Source organism: Pararge aegeria, chromosome 25 (assembly GCF_905163445.1).
Source record: "Pararge aegeria chromosome 25, ilParAegt1.1, whole genome shotgun sequence".
NCBI lineage: Eukaryota > Metazoa > Arthropoda > Insecta > Lepidoptera > Nymphalidae > Pararge > Pararge aegeria.
In genome coordinates, this window is record NC_053204.1 from 8,757,399 (window position 1) to 8,777,851 (window position 20,453).

Here is a 20,453-nt window from a genome sequence, read left to right on the forward strand (position 1 = left end):
AATCTCGCCTGGTATTAAGTGACGATGCATTCGTATTGTAAAATTGTATAGTTCGATCAAAAATATTTAGTCCGGCCAGAATTTGAAAATTTGTGGTGACTAACCTTCGTCCCTCTGAGAGAACGTTAAGCTGTCGGTCTAACGCTCGATCTGTTTCCGGTCGTGTCGGAGCTGACGTCCCGTCGGAATATGAGAGTGATGGAATAGAATATAAGAGTGAGGGAATAGAGAGTGCACCCGTGTTTACGCACACACTTTTGAACTACAATATCTGCCGCATAGTTGTAAAATCTCTCTGGAGATTAGCTGATATCGGTCAGAAAAACTATACTTTATGAAAATACATTGCCGAAGATCTTTTTGGTGTGGAGTGTAAGGATTGAAGAAATTATAAATTACACCATACAGATTCTCCTGCTTTTCGCGGAGTATAGCAAATTAATCTACGCAAAGTATCGCCCGCTTCTATCCAATAGCTAAAAGACAATAAGCTTGATCCAGAAATTTCAGCATAAATTATCCAATTTGAATGATAATTTTGGAAAATTGCAACATTTGCAATTTTGAAGCTGGGCATAAAGCATTGCAATCCATTTATCAGATGGCGAGACCTTGCCTTGAGAATTTGAAATATCTCATTATCTTCGTTCCGTTGGCGGATTGCTGAAAACCCACATTCTTTGTTCGTAGAAGTTCAACCTTGGTACGGTTTATTGCAAAACGATTATTATCTTAAAAATGGGCTTCTCTTTTTTGGGTTTCGTACCCAAAGGGCAGTGGCGTGCATAGAGGACATGCACATATGCACAGGGTGTGCAGATGATATCAAATGAAGATCATTTTATAACTCTTACAATGCCCTAAGTTTTTTATAACTAGTACTAGAGATTTCCTTCATTTCATATCATCTGCATACTGTGTGCATACCCTCTATGCGCGCCACTGTGGCATAGGGTAGTGGCGTGCATAGGGTTTTCGGCCAGGGTATGCATAAAGCAGGTACATGGCATAAAATGGAAAAATTCCCCTCCAATACGAGTGCTTTAAAATAATTTGGGTATGCAGTGCTTTTGTGCATGTATGATGTGCACGCCACTGTACCCACTTGGTAAGAATCCCAGAACGCACTTCTAACTTTTCTAAGTTACCTGCGTTCTTAGCTATAAAAATATCATTTGCTTCAAAGGTGAAGGAAAAAATCGTAAGGAAACCTGCATGCCTGAGAGTTCTCCATAATGTTCTTAAAGGCGTGAAGAGTCCACCAATCGACAGTGTAGAGTCCGCGAATCTTGGCTAGTGCGGTGGACTACGGCCTAAACCCTTCTCACTGTAGGAGGTGACCCGTATCTTGTACTGGGCCGGTAATGGGGGGATATGATGATGACTCAAAGGGACCATATTCCTAAGCCCCCGATATCCATCCGCCTCTGTCTCACTAACCGTAATATGTAGAGTATTATTTGCTATTGCCGCTAATCCTCACTAATATTATAAAAATAAAGCTTGTTTGCGATATCCGATACTCGTGTTTTTCTTTAGTTTAGTTTTCAATCAACTTTTAGTTTTCAAAATATTAAAAAAAAATATCAAATGTATTAAAAATGAAAGAGTTATTCTTATTATGTACCAAATTTTTTAATATATAAATTACACAGAAAACTAAAAAATAATTAGTTGACATGGAAAGACAAGCAAGAAAAAAGGACTTGGATATTTTAGCGGAAAAAGTAATGGGAATGCATTTGTATTAGTATGGAATATGGATAGAGACACCCCTAAGCAGTGCTATACAATGTTAAATTACCCTTTAACACCTCGGCCAGGAATCGAACCTTGAACGTGATAGTAGCGAGGTCAGAGTCGCTCTTGCGGAAGGTTACCTTGTATATAATCTGAAAGATACACAACATCATTGTTTCGGCTTTATGACTTAAGAGATAAGATATAAATTGCATTGACTAGTTTATTATCTAAAAAGTTTTAATGCAAATCAGTACTTATGATTGATAGCGTATGGTTCTGTTTAGCTTGCGCATTACAATTGAGATGCAGAGGTCATTAAAATTCAATGCATATTAGTACTTAATAAGTAGGTAATTTTAGGTTTTGTTTAGCCTATTAAGATAAACAACATCATTACTTAAGACTCTCTGTCATAGGTATTAGAGTATAAATTGTATTGGAAAATTATTTCTTAGAAGTTTCAAAGAATGTTAGCGCTTATTCAGTAATGCATTAAGGTTGTGTTTGGCGTGGCCATTTGATCAATTGGGTCAGCTGTGGTGGCGAATTTTTGGCACTTTTTTCGCTTAGCAACTAACAGAATGCAGATACCGTTTCTGCGAATGCGGTAGACTTGCGGTCGTATTGTAAAAGAGAAACTAAATTACAATAAACTATCTCTGAAATACGTGGTGATAGCCCAGTGTGTAGGACTTCGACTTCACTTTCGAGGGGCTGAGTTCGAATCCCTGCGAGCACCTCTAACTTTTCTCAGCTATGTGTGTTTTAAGCAATTAAAATATCACTTGCTTCAACGGTGGCGGAAAACATCGTGAGGAAACCTGCATGCATGAGACTTCTCATCAATTCATGGTATTGAGGCTGTACGCCTCAATACCTTAAACTGACTTAGTTAGGTATATTTATATAAATTAACAAAAAATTCTTTAAATTTTCATCTGTACGCAAAATCAGACTTTAAGTTATAAGTAATAATCATTAAAAAATAAAATATTAACAATAAATATAAGCCGTCTAACTGTTCACTTATGGGCATGGTACCCAAAATGCTGGCGCTAAACTTGAAAAGCTGACAAATCAGCACAGACAGCGGCTGTCGATTTTTGTTAATATAAATATATTTTTTTTCCTGCTGCGGTTTCTATTTTAATCGATACTAAAACCATATATGCTAAAGTCTATCACCATCTTAGTGCATAGCACAGTGCCTATAGAAAACTATGTTCATAGTATCACGATAATACTATATCTGTCTTCAAGGTTCGAAACGCGGAAACATATGACACGTGCTGTAATAAACATAATGTATTGTCTGCCCCTAGTTTAAACTTTTAAAACGTAAATATTCCAGTGGGTAGGACTGCGACTTCAGTTTCGAGGGGCCGAGTTCGAATCCCAGCACGCACCTATAACTTTTTTAAGCTATGTGCGTTTTAAGTAATTAAAATATCCCTTGCTTCAACGGTGAAGGAAAACATCGTGAGGAGACCTGCATGCCTGAGGGTTCTCCATAATGTTCCCAAGGGTGTGTGGAGTCCACCAATTTGGAAGTGGAACAGAGTGGTGGATTATGGCCTATACCCTGATCATTGTGGGAGGTGACCCGTGCCCTGCAGAAGGCCGGATGGATTGATCTAATGGTTGTCTGCCCCTGCCATGTTCAACTGGAGATCACGAGGTCCGGGTCGGGTCAATAAATAGTGATATGTTTTGGAAATTTGAGATGATTCACTCGCATGCCTCGGGGAGTAAGTTAAGCTGTCAGTCCTGCGCCGTAGTCGAGCTTTTTAGTAGCAGTAGAGTCAGCTTGTCGTGGCAGAGCCCGTCCGGTGAAGTACTACCACTTTGCTTATTTCTGCTGCAAACCAGCATCGCTGTCGCCAAAAAGCGTTGCTGTGTTCAGGTTTGAATGGCCGGTGGTTGCGGTTGTAATTACAGGCACATGAGGTTTAACACCTTCGCCTCTGGTTGATTAACAGCGCGGAACTATGCAGGACGTGTTCTTTGCATACCCTGTGGAGTCTTGCTCTGTCTACCAAGGACAGCTCATGAGCTGCCAACCAACCTATTGTATTCCTCTAACGGTGAAGGAGAACATCGTGAGGAAACCTTATGCTTGAGAGTTCTCTGTAAGCTGCCAAACGCGTGAAGTTTACTAATCTCCACCCCTTGACCAGCATGGTGGACTTCCGCCTAAACCCTTCTCATTCCAAGAACCCGTGCCCTGATATTAAAAAAGATTCACAAAACTTAATGATTTTATCTCTTGTCCACAGGCGGTTGACTGGTGGTCGGTCGGCGTCCTAACGTACGAACTGCTGACCGGAGCCTCCCCTTTCACGGTAGAGGGCGAGAAGAACACCCAGCAGGAGATCACCAAGCGCATAGTGCGGTGCAGTTACCCCGTTCCGAACGATGTCAGTCCGAGAGTTCAGGACTTCATTAAAAGGTATGGACTATCTATTGTAATAGAGCTTTTTGCGACAGACCCCGTCCGAGGTAGAACTAGCTCTTTGTTTATTTCAGCCACCAATCAATATTGCTGTGTTTCGGTCTGAAGGGCGCTGTTGCACATGCGGCTTAATACCTACTCTGTTTCATATCATCAACGTCATGCCCAGCTGATAAATGCACCCCATAGCTGGGCTACAAACATCCTCTGTCATGGTAGAAATGGATCCGAGCTTAGATAATGCATAGACGCAAATTTTTAGATTGCAATACAGTTTACACGATGTTGGAAGCTGTAATTTAATGTCGCTTAGTTTTGTTTGTGTAGCTACTGATATTAGGATCGCAGTTAGCCGTCAGTAAATAAAACAGGGGTCTTGAAACTACGGAGAAATAGTTCGGACCAATATACTGAAGTTAAACTCTACCGATTTAAGAGAGTTAAATATGTGTTTTAGTCGGTTAAAAGTACGAGCGGTCAATCAACCCAGTCAACGGTGTGTCTAATACATCAATAATTTTAGCATTAGGAGTGATATTTACTAGTCAACGGATTTAGATTTTTGATAATAATTCACCGCTATTATTATTTTTTTCTTTAAAGTAATCCTAACGTAGGTATTTTTAGTGATGGCGAAATTTAAGTGAACTTTTTCCATGCAGATTGTTAGTCAAAGACCCTCGGCGTCGCCTGGGCGGTGGTGCTGAGGACGCTGAAGAACTAAAGAATCATCTGTTTTTCGAGGTCAGTAATAATTGGAGAATTTTCTTGTTATCACCATTGGGGTCGTTAGAGCACGGAACAGTTTAGCATAATTACAAGATTTGTCTACAATTATTTAGTTTGAGCTTTTCACAGCACGATTGTAAAACAAAAATCAGGACCAAACGACTGAGATTAGGTATATTTTATTAGATTTTAGGTTATTATTTAACTTTGACGATACATGGCTTAATGCTCGAAAACGACTATTACGATCGTGCGATACGATTGCGCGCGAGCATATCTTGTGCTAAGGCTACAGATGTCAGCTTCCTTTGTGTGTTCTATCGATTTTATAATGGCGAGTCTTCTGATGAGTTGTTTGCATTTATACCAACACCCCTTTTCACACAATTTGGATGCTGTGCGGTGTTTCTCTACCGTCCGTATTCCGTAATTCATACACAGATCCTTTCTGTCGCGCACTTCTCAGCTGCTGCACGATTGTTTCACAATTCGCTTATTATTGAGAAAAATCAGGGCCGTCTAGTTGTTCAGGCCGTCAGTGGGTTCGATTCCTACTACTGGAAAAATGTTTGTGTGATAAACATTAATGTTTTTCAGTATTTGGTTGCTTATCTGTATACTATAAGTATTTTTAACAAATAACAAATAAATATACTACGACAATATACACATCGCCATCTAGCCCCAAAGTAAGCGTAGCTTGTGTTATGGGTACTAAGATAGCTGATGAATATTTTTAAGAATATAATACATATAAATACATGTCCCTCACACAAACATTTTCCAGTTGTGGGAATCGAACCCACGGCCTTGGACTCAGAAAGCAGGGTCGCTGCCCACTGCGCCAGTCGGCCGTCATATTATATTCATAAAGATATTCATCAGCTATCTTAGTTCCCATAACACAAGCTACGCTTACTTTGGGGCTAGATGGCGATTTGTGTATTGACGTAGTAAATTTTTTGTTGCAACGTTGTCTGTGCCACTACTAGCATTTACTACTACTTTTAGCACTGCGACACTAACCCGTCTGCCCAGCGTGGTGATTATGGGCATACCCTCCCGTTATAGGCTATTGATAATGACGATTATGTATGTTAGAGTCATTCCCACCGTGCTTTCTTCGCTTCTAGAACCTGGACTGGGAGGCGGTGTCCCGCCGGGAAGTTCCAGCGCCGTTCATACCGCAGCTGTCGCACGCCGCGGACACGTGCAACTTCGCCGACGAGTTCACGAGGATGCCGCCCACGGACTCGCCCGCCCAGGCGCCCAAGCACCACGACAAACTGTTCCTCGGTAAGGAAAAATACATTGAACGTTAAATACGTGACATGACCGAATTTCAGAAATATAGGAGTTGGATGTGGAAAGAATGAATATTGCTTGATATTGGATAGATTAGATTATTTATTGGATACTTTGCGGAAATCCATAATATATTATGAAAATTTGCTATACTCCGCGAACAGCAGGAGAATCTGTATGGTGTAATTTATAATTTCTTTAATTCATCGTTGGATAAAACTTGGCATGCATGTGTTAACTGGGAAAAGAACAAAGGTTACCTTTTATCCCGATTCCTTAAGTAGTTCCTGAAGGAAAATTAAAAATTGTTTACGAGCAAAGCCGCGGGCAGACAGTTTGAAATTTGGTATGCTGTGGAAAAGGATATGTACTTTCTATACCGATCTCTCGTATAGTTCCCGTAGTTGGATTAAAATTGTTAACAAGCAAAGCTTTAGACCCAATTCTAAAGTCCACGCAGACGAAGTCGCGGGCAGAAGCTAGTTAGAAATAAAATAATCACTATAGATATTTGGCGGGCTATCAAAGTAAAGTCAAAGACCGCCTTGAAACACTTGTCGAGCCCAAGAAAATTTGACCGCTTAATAGATCTGACACCATTCGTAAAATAATTTCTGTTATTGCTTAATTGCTTCCTGTCTTGTGCAATTTTATATACGGTGAAGGAGAGCTTCCTGAGGAAACCTGAGATTTCCCCATAACTTCTAAGTATTACTTTACTCCTTTTTTATATGCGTATATTTTTGTTACAGGATATTCATACGTAGCACCTAGTATACTCTTCTCGGAGAACATAATCTCTGATCAGATTTGGATGCAGGCGACGGGACAGAAACACGAAAAATTAAAAGGATGGGTTGCCAAGGTAATAATGATCACAAACATCTATACAGAGTCGCCATTCATTTTTTAAATACATTAGCTGTCCCTGCGAACTTCGTACCGCGGATCTTTTTTTTTTATGAATGGTATATTTTAATACTTATTATCCTATTCCGGTTTAAGAGGAATCCAAAAAATCAAATAACATAAAAATTGGTCCAGCCATTCTTGAGTTATAAATTGTGTAGCGGCCCTCCGCGACTTCGTCGGTGTATTTTATCAACCTTTAAACGACAGAAATATACTGACGCAGACTTTTTTTTAGAACCCGTTTTCACTAAAGACGGGCAAGGATATGCCTAAGTAAATAACGCCTAATTAGAGAAAATTATATAAATATATAAAGGTAAATGTATACTAGGCATACATTTACCTTTTACCAATCAATAGGCATCTTCTAATTTACCAATAGATTTTCACTAGGCAGCTCATATAACCTAACTTGTCTATATGTGTTTGTATTATCATATTTTTATCTAGCTGGGAGTTGTTTAGCTTTTTAGGTTATGGTGCCCTGGTACCTAATGATCTAATGACACTGTTTTCTGTTCAGGATTCACCGTTTTTCCAAAAGTACGCTGTGGATTTAGGTACGCCCCTATTGGGTGATGGGTCTTACGCTGTATGCCGGAAATGTATACTCCGGCAGACCGGAAAGGAGTATGCTGTTAAGGTTAGTGAGTTCGATCCCCGGCACGCACTACCCACTTTTCGGAGTTATGTGCGTTTTTAACTTAAGCTATTCAATATCACATGCATTTACCAGTAAAGGAAAAAATTATAAGGAAACCAGCAAGCCTTAGAGTTCTTCATAACGTTCTCAAAGGCGTATGGAGACTACCAGACGCTCTTGGCAAGCATGGTGGAATACGGAATAAAACCTTCTCATTCTGAGAGAAGACCCGTGGCTTTATGTGTTATTAACGATGATGATGACGTAATAATATTAATACCGCCCCGACTGTAAACGCAATGTAACCAAACCAGATGCATAATGTACTATTTTTCCCCTCACCAGATAATATCATCACAGAAGAAGGACGTCAAACAAGAAATAGAATTATTAAAAGCCTGCCAAGGCTGCCCGTTTATCATCACTCTGCACGAAGTTTTCTACGATTCGGTAAGCTTATAAAATTATTTGGGTTCCGTAGTGAAATGCTCAAAAATTAAACTGTCCGTCGCCACCGCCGATTATTTCACAAACAATTAAAGCTAATGACTTGAGAGGATATTGGATTTATCAGTTACCGAGCTTTCCGATAATCGGGAGTTTAAAAAGCTTATAGGCTTTACTCTTGCATTCTGAAACAAATTTTGTTTTATATTTACGCCTCCGTTTTATATTCATCGTGAAAAATTACAAAAATATAATCCCTAAGGGGTTCGAAGTTAAAAGGTTAAAAGTAACACGTAAAGATGTTGACGTTTTTGTTTTATAAATATACTACAACAATACACACATTGCCATCTAGCTCCAAAGTAAGCGTAGCTTGTGTTATGGATACTGAGATGAGTGATGAATATTTTTATAATTAATATACATAAATACTGATTAGAAACATGTAACCATCCAGACATTGAAAAAAATCACTTGCTTTAACGGTTAAGGAAAACACCGTGACGAAACCTGAATACGTGAGAGTGAGAGTTATGTTCTCAGTGCAGTGGCGTGCAGTTCATACATGCTCAAAAGCGCTGCCCTGTCCTAACATTATCATATAACTGGCAACCGAGAAGGATTATGCCATTTTATGCCATTTTACGTTATGAATACGCTAGACCAAATTCCTGTGTACGCCACTGATGACGTGCGAATTCTACCAAATCGCACTTGGCCAACGTGGTGGGCTACGGCCTTAACCCTGCTCGCTCTGAGAGGAAACTCATGCTCTGTAGTTAACCTTTTATAATTTAGATTGCATTTAAAAAAAATCGGAACCGACAGTATTTGAACTTGCGACTTTCTGGCAATCGCGGCCTGAGCCATTTCCCAACTGAGTTACGGCTCGCCTAATAATTCCTCCAAGTGTAGGTAAAAACACTAAAAAAAAGTGTATTGCAAATATGGTATTGTTTGCTGTAACAGTTATGCTAGGGTCTAGTTAAATACGGGGATAGTGTTAGAACTATGAAGAGGTATAACTCTTTTTTTTTCTTTTTCAGGCATTTACATACATAGTTACTGAATTAGCGTCAGGCGGAGAGCTCTCCTCGATACTAGGAAATGCCGGAGAGAGGGTCGCACGGCGGTTATTAGTGCAACTAGCTTTCGCCGTGCGGCATATGCATGCGAGGAACGTAGTGCATAGAGACCTTAAACCTGAGGTGAGTTTTGTTTTATTAACCTTTTGTTTTATGGGGTCCTGGTACTTTTCAAAAATATAGGTCAAGATGGAACCTCGTAATAATTCTCTGCACTTTATATGTTCCTATTATTGAGCAAAATTTTATTATTTATTATTATGTGATTGTGAACATATGATACATGAAGTGTACAAAGGAAAGCTTATCTCTATAAGAGATCTCTTCCAGCTACCCCAGGATGTGAGTAAGATGATTTAATTGTGGTATAGGTCAAATAAAGGTACAATATACTTCATAACTACTAAGTATATTTAATACATCTAAATAATAACAAAATTCTACATACTAATACAATAACATTTGAATATACTATATATACAAAATACATACAAATAATATAATAAATATTTATATAATATAAATATATATCTATAATAAGTAAACAGTGATAAATATACTATGACAACAATAGATAATGCTCCTTTACATTGTTTAAAAGAGTGCACCGATCGGCAGTGTCTAATATGTTCTGGTAGTAAGTTCTAAAGGAGAAAGATTTCTGGAAGAAAATAGTATTATATGAAGGGACATCAAGAGGATTTTTTGACACGCAAGACCGCAAGGGTCTCGCAGGCGGAAGACATAGCTTTATACGCTCACACAAATAACCAGGAGAAGAAGGGTTAACTGTACTCCAAGCCTTAAGGGATGAAATGGGGCTTTGAGGGGATGTATGAAAGTGCAATATTTCTACAACTTTTATTTTGTTTTATTGTGTGAATTAAAATGCCTGTATAAGTGGGTATGTTTTTTTCCTAATTATCCCTTATGGATGTAAAATAGGGATGAAAATTTATTTGAGAACATTCCACTTAAATGGGTAACTCGATAAATTTATTACTCGTTTTCTATAGAGATAAACGTGTTTTGGGATGGACATATCTCTCTCCTGGGGCTTACAGGATCGGATGTCTTTGCCCAGCTGTGGGATCATAAACAGGATTGAAAACGATGAATGTATGACGGCCTACTGGCGCAGTGGGCAGCGACCCTGCTTTCTGAGTCCAAGGCCGTGGGTTCGATTCCCACAACTGGAAAATGTTTGTGTGATGAACATATGTATTTTCCAGTGTCCGTGTGTTTATCTGTATATTATAAGTATTTAAGTATATTATTCATAAAAATATTCATCAGTCATCTTAGTACCCATAACACAAGCTACGCTTACTTTGGGGCTAGATGGCGATGTGTGCATTGTCGTAGTATATTTATTTATTATTATTGTTCCAGAACATTCTCCTAAGCAGTTGCAGGTTGAACGAAGCTAAAGTGAAGGTCGTGGACTTCGGCTTTGCTCGGCGGATGCCCGATTGCGTGGACGACCGTCAGCGAATGATGACCCCGTGTTTCAGGTACCTCGATCAAACCTTTATCCCTTAACGGTTTATATTGAATAGAAGCAGGCGTTACTTTGCGGAAATCCATGATATATTATGAAAATTAAGCTTAATTTGCTATAGTCCGCGAAAAGCAGGAGAATCTGTATTGTGTAACTTATAATATTGACGGCCGATTGGCTGCTTTCTGAGTCCAAGGCCGTGGGTTCGATTCCCACAACTGGCAAATGCTTGTGTGATGAACATGAATGTTTTTCAGTGTCTGGGTGTTTATCTGTATTTTATTAGTATTTATGTATACTATTTTAAAAAATAATCCATCGCATACGCTTACTTTGCGGCTAGATGGCGATGTGTGTAGTGTCGTAGTATATTTATTTATTTATTTTATTATAATTTTTTCTTCAATCCTTATACTCCACACTAAACAGGTCTTCGGCAGTGTACCCTCGACGCACGTTTCGCCCCGACACCGGAGCATCCTCAGGAGATGTTGACTTTGTAATGAATAATTGTTAAGTGCTACGAAAAAAGAAGTCACTAGTGTTTTTTAGTTACTAAGTGACGTGGAAAAAAACAAGTGTTTACTGCTTTTAGCCACTAAATGACCTGTGTATGTATTTTTCGACAGTTTGCCGTACGCAGCGCCAGAAGTTGTTTCATGTATCCGAGGAGGTTCCGCCGCTTCGGGCTACGGTTCCGGCTGCGACCTTTGGAGTCTTGGAGTTATTTTTGTAAGTATATATTTTTTTTATAAATAACCACGGTGTGGAAGCGGTGATAGCGCATTGGGTAGGAGTTTGACCTCACTTTCGGGGGGTCGAGTTCGAATCCCAGCACGAGCCTCTAACTTTTCTAAGTTATATGCGTTTAAGTAATTAAAATATCACTTGCTACAACGGTAAAGGAAAACATCGTGAGGAAACCTGCATACCTGAGAGTTCTACATAATGTTCTCAAAGGTGTGTGGAGTCCACAAATCCGCACTGGGTCAGCGTGGTGGACTACTGCCGTAACCCCTTCTCATTGTGGGAGGAGACCCGTGCTCTGTAGTTGGCCAGTAAATATTTCGGAACCGACAGGATTCGAACCTGCGATTCTTTGGCAATCGGGGCGCAAGTGCTTTACCACTAAGCTACGGGTCTGATGCCGCCGATGCCTATATTAAAATGAGCCTTTTTTGTGATAAACAAAATATATAAATTTGATATATACCTCCAAGGTAACAAACAATACTTTAATAAGAACTATAAAATTTGTACGTATGTTTAAATATGCAGATTTTTTGTAGATCGTACACGATAATAAAAAATAAATAAATATACTACGACAATACACACATAGCCATCTAGCCCCAAAGTAAGCGTAGCTTGCGTTATGGGGACTAAGATGACTCATGAATATTTTCTTTATGAATAATATACATAAATACTTATAAAATACATATAAACACCCGGACACTAAAAAACATTCCTGTTCAACACACAAACATTTTCCAGTCGTGGGAATCGAACCCACCGCCTTTGACTCAGAAAGCAGGGTCGCTGTCAACTGCGCTAATCGGCCGTCAAATTCTTACGATGTAATTTATTTGGCCGCTAAATCACAACAGATGTGAATTTTCATATAAATATTGCCGGCCGCTGCTCGCAAGTATTTGGCCCGTACAGCAATTTTAACTTGTCTGGAAGAAGGTTGTCACAATAATGGTTTAAGAGATTGTATATATGTATATATATATTTTTTCAGTACTGTCTACTCTGCGGGAAGGCACCATTCCAGCCGTCGACAAAAAAGGAGCCCGTCACAGCATTCATGGATAGGATAAGAAGCGGTAGTTTCTCTTTGGAAGGTGAGCTATCTTTGTATTCGACTAAGATTTTTTTTTATTACACTACAGGTTAGCCCTTGACTGCAATCTCACCTGGTAAGTGATGACGCAATCTAAGATGGTAGCGGGTTAACCTGTTAGGGAGTATGGTAATCATACCCCGTAATCGGTTTCTACGCAACATCGTACCGGAACACTAAATCGCTTAGCGGCACGTCTTTGTCGGTAGGGTGGTAACTAGCCACGGCCAAAGCCTCCCACCAGATAAAGAGAGTAAGGAGCGGGTGAACGAAAATTATGGTACTCGCGTCATCGTCACCGAACGTTTACCATGAGCTATATGTATACCGCGTATACAACATGAAACCGAATTACGAAATACCGTTGAAGTATGTATAAATATATTGAATAAGAATTCACCCTGTAAAAACATTAAATCAAATGAAGCATACAAACTAATTCAAAACTAAGTGTTCACTTTTGACAACCCTATTGAAGATAAAAGACCGAGACGCGCATAGTACCTAATAAAGTGACAGCAGTCACTGAATTTTACTTTTGCATGTGATGTTAGGGCTGTATCTGATTTCTTTCGGTAAAAACTATGGCAGTTGTTTACTCAAAAACAATGGCAGTTGTTTACTCAAAATTTACTAGGCTTACTTGAAATAAATGAATATTTCAAGTAAGCCTAATTTTTAAGCACTTTTGAAACGTCTAGTCAGTCTGTTTGTAGTGACTACCATCGGTTCGGAAGGCAGATTCCACTGAGAAGAGCCGGCAAGAAACTCAGCAGATTGCTCTTTTCCAACATCATTTTAAAATTTCAAAATCTTTAGAATTTTTAGAAGCAGCCTTATCGTTAAGGAATTCATCAATCGTGTAGTAACCACGATTTGTTAAATGTTTTTCAATGTATTAAACAAACTTAGGTATAGGTAGATCTAATATTACCTTATGTCAGTTTCTAGTTAGCCGACTGTTTATATCGAATTTTTGTTTATAATTACTTATGATTAGTTTAATAAAGATTATATTATTATAAATATATTGCGAGGCTACTGTAAGTATACCTATTTCTTTAAATTTGGCACGAAGGGATTCTCAGCTCTTTTCTATAGTATAAATATAGTTTCTATATCAGCAGCTCTGCCCCATAACAAGATCCCAAACGACATTACACTAGATAGATTTTTCTATCTTGTGTTCTTGTTGTGTCTAGCTCCGTCCTTTTCTTTCATCTTGTTTAAACGTTAAGACGTGTAAATATTGCTGGCAGGTCAAGTGTGGGACGGTATATCCTGCGAGAGCAAGCGTATAGTGTCCGGTCTTCTGGCGGTGGAGCCGTCGGAGAGGCTGACGGTTTCCGAGCTCCTGCTGGAATTGGGCGTCAGCTGTTCCGCCGCTAACAGCTTTAAACTTGAGGTGAGTGTCCCGTTTGTAATCAAGGAGTTTTCATTTCAGGTTTTTTTTTAAAGTTATAATTGGCGGACCGTGTCGAAGTGGAAAACCCTCGCCTCTAAACAGAGCAACACTTCACTCAAGTCACACGCACGTCTTACAACACGACGCCCTGTGTTTATTTTTTTTTAAATAGAGGGTAGGTGAGGAAACCTGCACGCCTGACAGTTCAAATGTTCCTTGTTCATGTAGGCCCATCACAGGCACTTATGAAGCGTTCATGTATATATGTTTACATAATTGTAAGGGGATGGTTATAACTTCGTTCGCCAACTTAAACCTAAAGCTACGAGGGTTCCAAACGCGCCCTGGTCTAAGAAGAGCCCACAACAAACTTAGCCGGGTAATTTTTTTTTTGTTATCACCATCACACAGTTTATTTATATTAAGCTATGAAGCTAGAGCAATTCACAAGCAAGCTTTTTTATCGTTAAGTAATCCTTAATATTATATTATATATATTATTGAGAGACATCTCAAAGATTTCATTTGGTAATGTGTTATAAAATAGTATACAATTGCCCTTGAATTAAATTCATTTAAAGTAATTTTATTTACCCAAATAAACTATTTTTTTTTTATTTTTTTTTATTTAATGAATTTGAAATACTGTTTAGCCTAGTAAACTGCATAACGAGTTTATTTTTGCTTCTAATATTAATTAATATTGTAACAGTCCATTTTCTTTTCAAATTTTGTTATATTTTTATGGAGATAAATTAAATTTTCAAATATGTACTTATTATGCTCTTCGTAATCTTCTCAAATGCGTGTGATGTCTACCAATCCGCACTTGGCCAGCGTGGTGGACAAAGAAAATTAAGGCTTATTTTATGCAATGTGTTTTTGTAGTAAGTAGGTTAGAATCGATTTTATTTACAACAGCATTAAAAAAGTTGTGACAAGTAAAAAAAAAAATTAAAAATAAACTCAACTAAATCTAAAAATAATAACACAATATCAAACTGTAGTCTAAAGCGAAAACATTAAAAAAAAGAAAACTCAAATAGCTCAATTTTCATTGTATATCATGGAATTCAGCAAAGTAACGCCTGCTTCTAGCCAATATCTGCTACCTTCGCATTATGAGAGGAAACCTGTGCCATGTAGTTGGCCGGCAGTGGCGTGCACTTCATACATACACATAAGCACTGCCTACCCTATAATTTTTGTAGAAGGAGAAGGAAAAAAAAGGAGAAGGTTTTTTTCAATTTTATGCCATTTTCCTTCTTTATGCATACCCTGGTCAAAAACCCTGTGCACGTAATGTGTTGATGATGATGACGATGAAAGTTGATCAACCAAGTAGATGACCGACTTGGAAACCATTGCATATTAACAGAGCTCCGCAAGGCATTCAAGGATCACTTCCCTGCAAAATGCCGCCCTGTGGCCATCCTAAGTGAGGCGTAGGTGTCAAGCCTCGTGTGTCTGTAATTAACTTAGCCAGTTGTTTTCAGTTTTAAGTTAGACGGCCGATTAGCGCAGTGGGCAGCGACCCTGCTTTCTGAGTCTAAGGCCGTGGGTTCCATTTCCACAACTGGAAATTGTTTGTGTGATGAATATGAATGTTCTTTAGTGTCTGGGTGGTTTATATATATATTTACAATATTATAAGTAAAAAAAAAATCAAAAGTCTGTGTGTTTGTAGTGAGTGACTCCACCGCCGGTAGTTTGTATGTATATTAATCATAAAAATATTCATATTTAATATTATAAAGCTAGCCCTTGACGGTAGTATCAAATGTTGGTAAGTGATTATGCAGTGTAAGATGGCAGCGGGCTTACCTGTTAGGGTTATTGCAGTTATATTAAACACATACCTCTAGTTGGTGTCTACGCGGCATCGTATCGGAATGCGGCTTTGTCGGTAACATTTTAACTACCCACGTTTTTTTTTACAATTTACGAAATTCGTCTTTTTCAGGACATGACAAAAGCGGATCTCTATAAGCGGCGTAGCAAAAACAAGCAGCGCAAATCATGCACATCCGAACCCGGCACCTCGACACAAAACGACCTACCCATGGACACGGACGAGTCGAAAGAGGCATCCCTAATAGAGACCATAAACAATTTGAAGAATAGAATGAACAAAAACTCTATAGAGAATGACGTGGAACTTATTAAAGCTAACACCTTGGATACTCCGAATAATGAGCACCCGGAGTCAAGTTTCGACGATAGCGATGAAGTACCTTCAGTCAAGCCCGTAGAAAAGACATACGCGAAATCTAGGTCTAAATTGGACGAGTATATTTATATAGAAAGCAGTCAGGGCTTGGAAGGAACGGAAATAGCGTTCCCCAAAACTAGTAGAACTAAAAAGGAGCAATCTCCCGTGCCGCGGAAACGTAGGAAAATGGATACGCGATCGTCGAAAAAGGTTAACGGCGCCACAAGTCCCAAACAGTTAAGCAGTAAAACGCCTGACAAACGCGGTAGGGGACGACCCAGGAAGGTCCCGAAAATAGACACAGAGAAACCTACTAGAGCAACCAAAGAATCTATAGAGAACGACAAAACGTTAGTCACCAGAACCACCAGGAAACGTAGGTACGAGGAAACCGTCGTCGACAAACCGGTTTTACGCGAGAAAGGTCAAAACGGTCGACGGTCGAAAAGTAGCGGTGAAACTAGGAAAGTCGTTAAAGCGAAACGAAATATACCACCATTGAAATTAGAGAAAATAGAGACGGAAGAATCGCAAAACGTTAGAATGACCCGCTCTAGAAGTAGGCGGTTAGAAATCAGTCTATCTCCCTCCGAAGTGAAGAGTGTTATACCTGCTTTCTCTTTCGAATCGGACCGTCGTGTCAATTCTGTTGACTCGACGCGTTCAAAAACATCGAATACCAAAGCTAAACGTAACAAACGAAAAGCTAAACCCAAGCAAAGTAAAGCGAAAAAGACGCCCGTACGCAGCGTACGAACACGTGCGACGCGCAGGTGAAACGTCCTAACTTAACTATAGCTCCGACATTTTTATAGAACTTTGTAAAGTCCCGACTAACTAACGCCCTCTGTTATCCTCATTAGATACAGTACGCGGCGCGAAAGTTTAAATATCGAAAGCTTTGCATTTTTCGGTTTGTTTTGATTGTGTGCTTTAAACGCTATGTGTAATGGTCCACAGATTATACATCAATGTTAAAAGTGAATTCGAAATAACGGTGCTAAATCTGTTTGACAAAAATCTCTGAAAGAAACTTATTTTCAGATGTACATGACTGCTATCCTTTTCTTCATAGAACACAAAGAAAAGAATACATCTACTTTCAGACCTAACAGTTTTGTAAAGAAATTTGTGTACACCAGAATTAGCACCGATGGATTTGTTTGTATTTAGCACCAAACAAAAATCCGTTACGTTACTCCTCAAATAATACCTTTGCAGCTGAATCTAATATTGTGTAGTCAGTAGAGTCTAAAAAACTTTCGCGACGGGATCTGTATCCTTTATATCCTGTGACATCATCTGGCAACTATAAAAAACAACCAATATGGCGTCACAGTATTTATAAACCTCGACAAATTCCAAATAAAACGAGACAGATAGTGATTCAGTAATACATATTACATATAATTAATATTTAAAAAAACAAAATGGACGCTTGCTCATGCATATTATACATATAAATAAATAATAGTAAAATGGAAAAAAAGAAATTATTTATTCAAAAGAGTAAGTTATATTTCCTCTAGTTAGCTGCCTTAATGTAGTTCGAAATTAATTAATTAAATTAACTAGCATCGCGTCCTTCTTTGAGATGGTTGTTGTGATGCGATGCGATCGTTTAAATAAATAACAAATCCAAAATGGCGGATGTTTTGTTAACATTGATAAAGTTACCACATAAATAATTTAAATTAATATTTTCTCTTATGATTTTTTTAACTTAACAATAGATTTCGCACCGTATAATTTTCATCGCATCACCACGACAATATCACGTTTTGGACGTTTTTACCTGTTTTTATTTTATTTTATTTTATTTTTTAATTTTAATCCTTTTATTTAATGTTACTATTAATTTTTAAGTCACTTATTTTTTTCCCCTATTATTACCATGCGTTTTCTTTTTAATAATAATAATTTCGTCGTTGGTTATTATGTATTTTTGGAGTAGATAAAAATTAATAATTAATTAAAATAGGATAATTTTGGATGCGTGACTGCTGCACCACCTCATCCTGTAGGAAATAATTGAAAAAACAAATTTTTAGGTATCCTTATGACCACTACATAACTCGTTGATTTTTTCTGGACTTTTTTGGATTGCCTTCTAATCATAATTAGTAGTAATATCTTTCAGAAAACACTTTAATTCTTCTCCATTAGGTTGAATCCTAAAGGATTTGGAATTCAAATATTATTTTTCTACGTGAAACTAATTTATACCGATCATATTGCCAAACACATTGTGGTAATTCCACCGGAATATTTAATATGTCGATTATTTTTTGTTCTTCTCGAAAATAGCTTTAAGGAGAAATTAATATATCAAAGAAAAATGTTTTTAGTTGAATGTAAATGGTTAAGTGTCACTCACGAATCGCAAAATCGTATAGCGTTATAGACCCAAGACGAAACTGTTTTGTCTTGCCATCTCTGTATTTTTTTATATCGCTTGTAATTTTCGACTCGGTTGTAGGATTTTCACTGTTTGCCGTGCTTAATTGAAATATTTAAAATGATGATTAAAGAAAAAAAAATTAAATGATTACTTTCATTGGATAAATGAACAGAACTGATTATTTGACAACCAAAAAAGGGGGCTAGTCAATCTGAAGAATCAACATTGACTAAAACAATGGATGGCAATAGGTCCTTAATTGTTACCGTTGTAGCATTGACTACAATAACGTTTGGCAATAGGTCCTTAAAATTTTATGATTAGAAGCATTCAGAACGGTGACAATAGATCTCTTTTCAGTTAAAAAAAGCTTTGTTCATTCAAGGTATTTTTTTAAATCTTGGTTGTAATGTTTTTATAAGTAAGAAATCCATAGGTTGCTGGTTAAATCCGGCTCGAAGGACCACGTTGAGTGGTGTACGGCCAATACATGGCGACGCAGGATATTTGTGTACGCGACAAAGTGTGTTGGCCCGGACCCTTATTCGCTACTCCATATTTTGATATCGTGAACTCTTATAAAACTTAAATTTGTTACGTCGATAATGTCAGAGCCGAGCTATTTTGACGTCATAAAATTAAAACTCCGCGACTGTACTGTACTGTACCGTAAATTAAGTATTTGTTTTCTGTCGTAAAACTGTACTGTTTTTCAGAGCAGAGCAAGAGCATAGTTAAGGCGATATTTATTTGATTGGACTCAATTTATGTAATCAAATTACATTAGATGACTAATTACATACTTAACAGTTTTAATAACAGTCATTGGAGTCTGCGTGCAAAAGGGAAGAATCAATTTCAACTAAATTCCCACCTACAGTAGACTCCATTACTTGTGAGAATGTTCATGACTGCCCAGAATTAATTATTTTATTTTTATTTAACTGTTTTTACTTAAACATTGGCAGTTGCTATAAGGCTGATAGAAATGCATGAATTAATTTCGGCATGGGCAGTACCGGAACCGTAGTTATGTTCGTAAAGCGCGGACTGCGATTGCCAGAGTCGCAGGTTCAAATCCTGTCGGTTCCGAAATTCTTATATTTAAATTTATATAACAGCCGACCTTAAAAAATCCTAATTAACTCGTATTTATTATAGTCAAACTACAAATACGGGTCTTCTATTTTTCAACACTACCCTGAGCGTTTTATAATAAATTTTTAGTTGAATTCCATAAAAATTTGTAGTCCGTTGAGTTGAACAGCCATGATTTATGACATTGTCATTTGACAGCTCTAGACTTCTTTTGACAGTTCTTGTAATTGTTACGTCACAGCGAATAAGGGCGCCGTGTTAGTTTTGTGTGTATATTTGTTTGATCTTAGTAATAATAGGTTAAATTTGTAAATTTGATTTTTAATTGAATGCAATTAATAGTTAACTTCCATCTTCATTATCTAAATTATATAATTTTTACGTGTACCCAGTCTAGCTGTAGGGCTATTTATATTCGCCTGGCTACAATGTCACCTGATGGTGAGTGACCATGCTGTCTTCGATGGTAACGCGCTAAGTTCCAGACCTATTTAATTATATTAGAAACTGTAGAAAGTTACCTCAGTTGCCGGCCGGGATACAGTGCCAATGACGTCATCTCGGTTGTCAACCGAGGTTACTTTCAACAGTTTCTAATTCAAGATATAATTAGATTAAAAAATAGGCCATTTGGAACTATAGCAGTACGGTTTTGATGGTAGCCTCTGTTA

General features: G+C 38.0%; 1 protein-coding gene across 2 annotated transcripts in view; it reads left to right on the forward strand.

Moving 5' to 3' along the window:
- Positions 1-17,937, forward strand: part of LOC120634817 (ribosomal protein S6 kinase alpha-5-like) — a 121,504-nt gene extending 103,567 nt beyond the window's left edge. For both annotated transcript variants that reach the window (XM_039905639.1, XM_039905640.1), the window contains exons 7-18: positions 4,020-4,192; positions 4,858-4,939; positions 6,058-6,220; positions 6,982-7,094; positions 7,665-7,784; positions 8,130-8,234; positions 9,278-9,439; positions 10,709-10,830; positions 11,447-11,549; positions 12,565-12,667; positions 13,926-14,071; positions 16,035-17,937. In XM_039905639.1, the coding sequence (XP_039761573.1) occupies positions 4,020-4,192; positions 4,858-4,939; positions 6,058-6,220; positions 6,982-7,094; positions 7,665-7,784; positions 8,130-8,234; positions 9,278-9,439; positions 10,709-10,830; positions 11,447-11,549; positions 12,565-12,667; positions 13,926-14,071; positions 16,035-17,060 (2,418 nt within the window). In that variant the 3' untranslated portion in view covers positions 17,061-17,937. The remainder of the gene's footprint in view (positions 1-4,019; positions 4,193-4,857; positions 4,940-6,057; positions 6,221-6,981; positions 7,095-7,664; positions 7,785-8,129; positions 8,235-9,277; positions 9,440-10,708; positions 10,831-11,446; positions 11,550-12,564; positions 12,668-13,925; positions 14,072-16,034) is intronic.
- Positions 17,938-20,453: the final 2,516 nt, after the last annotated feature.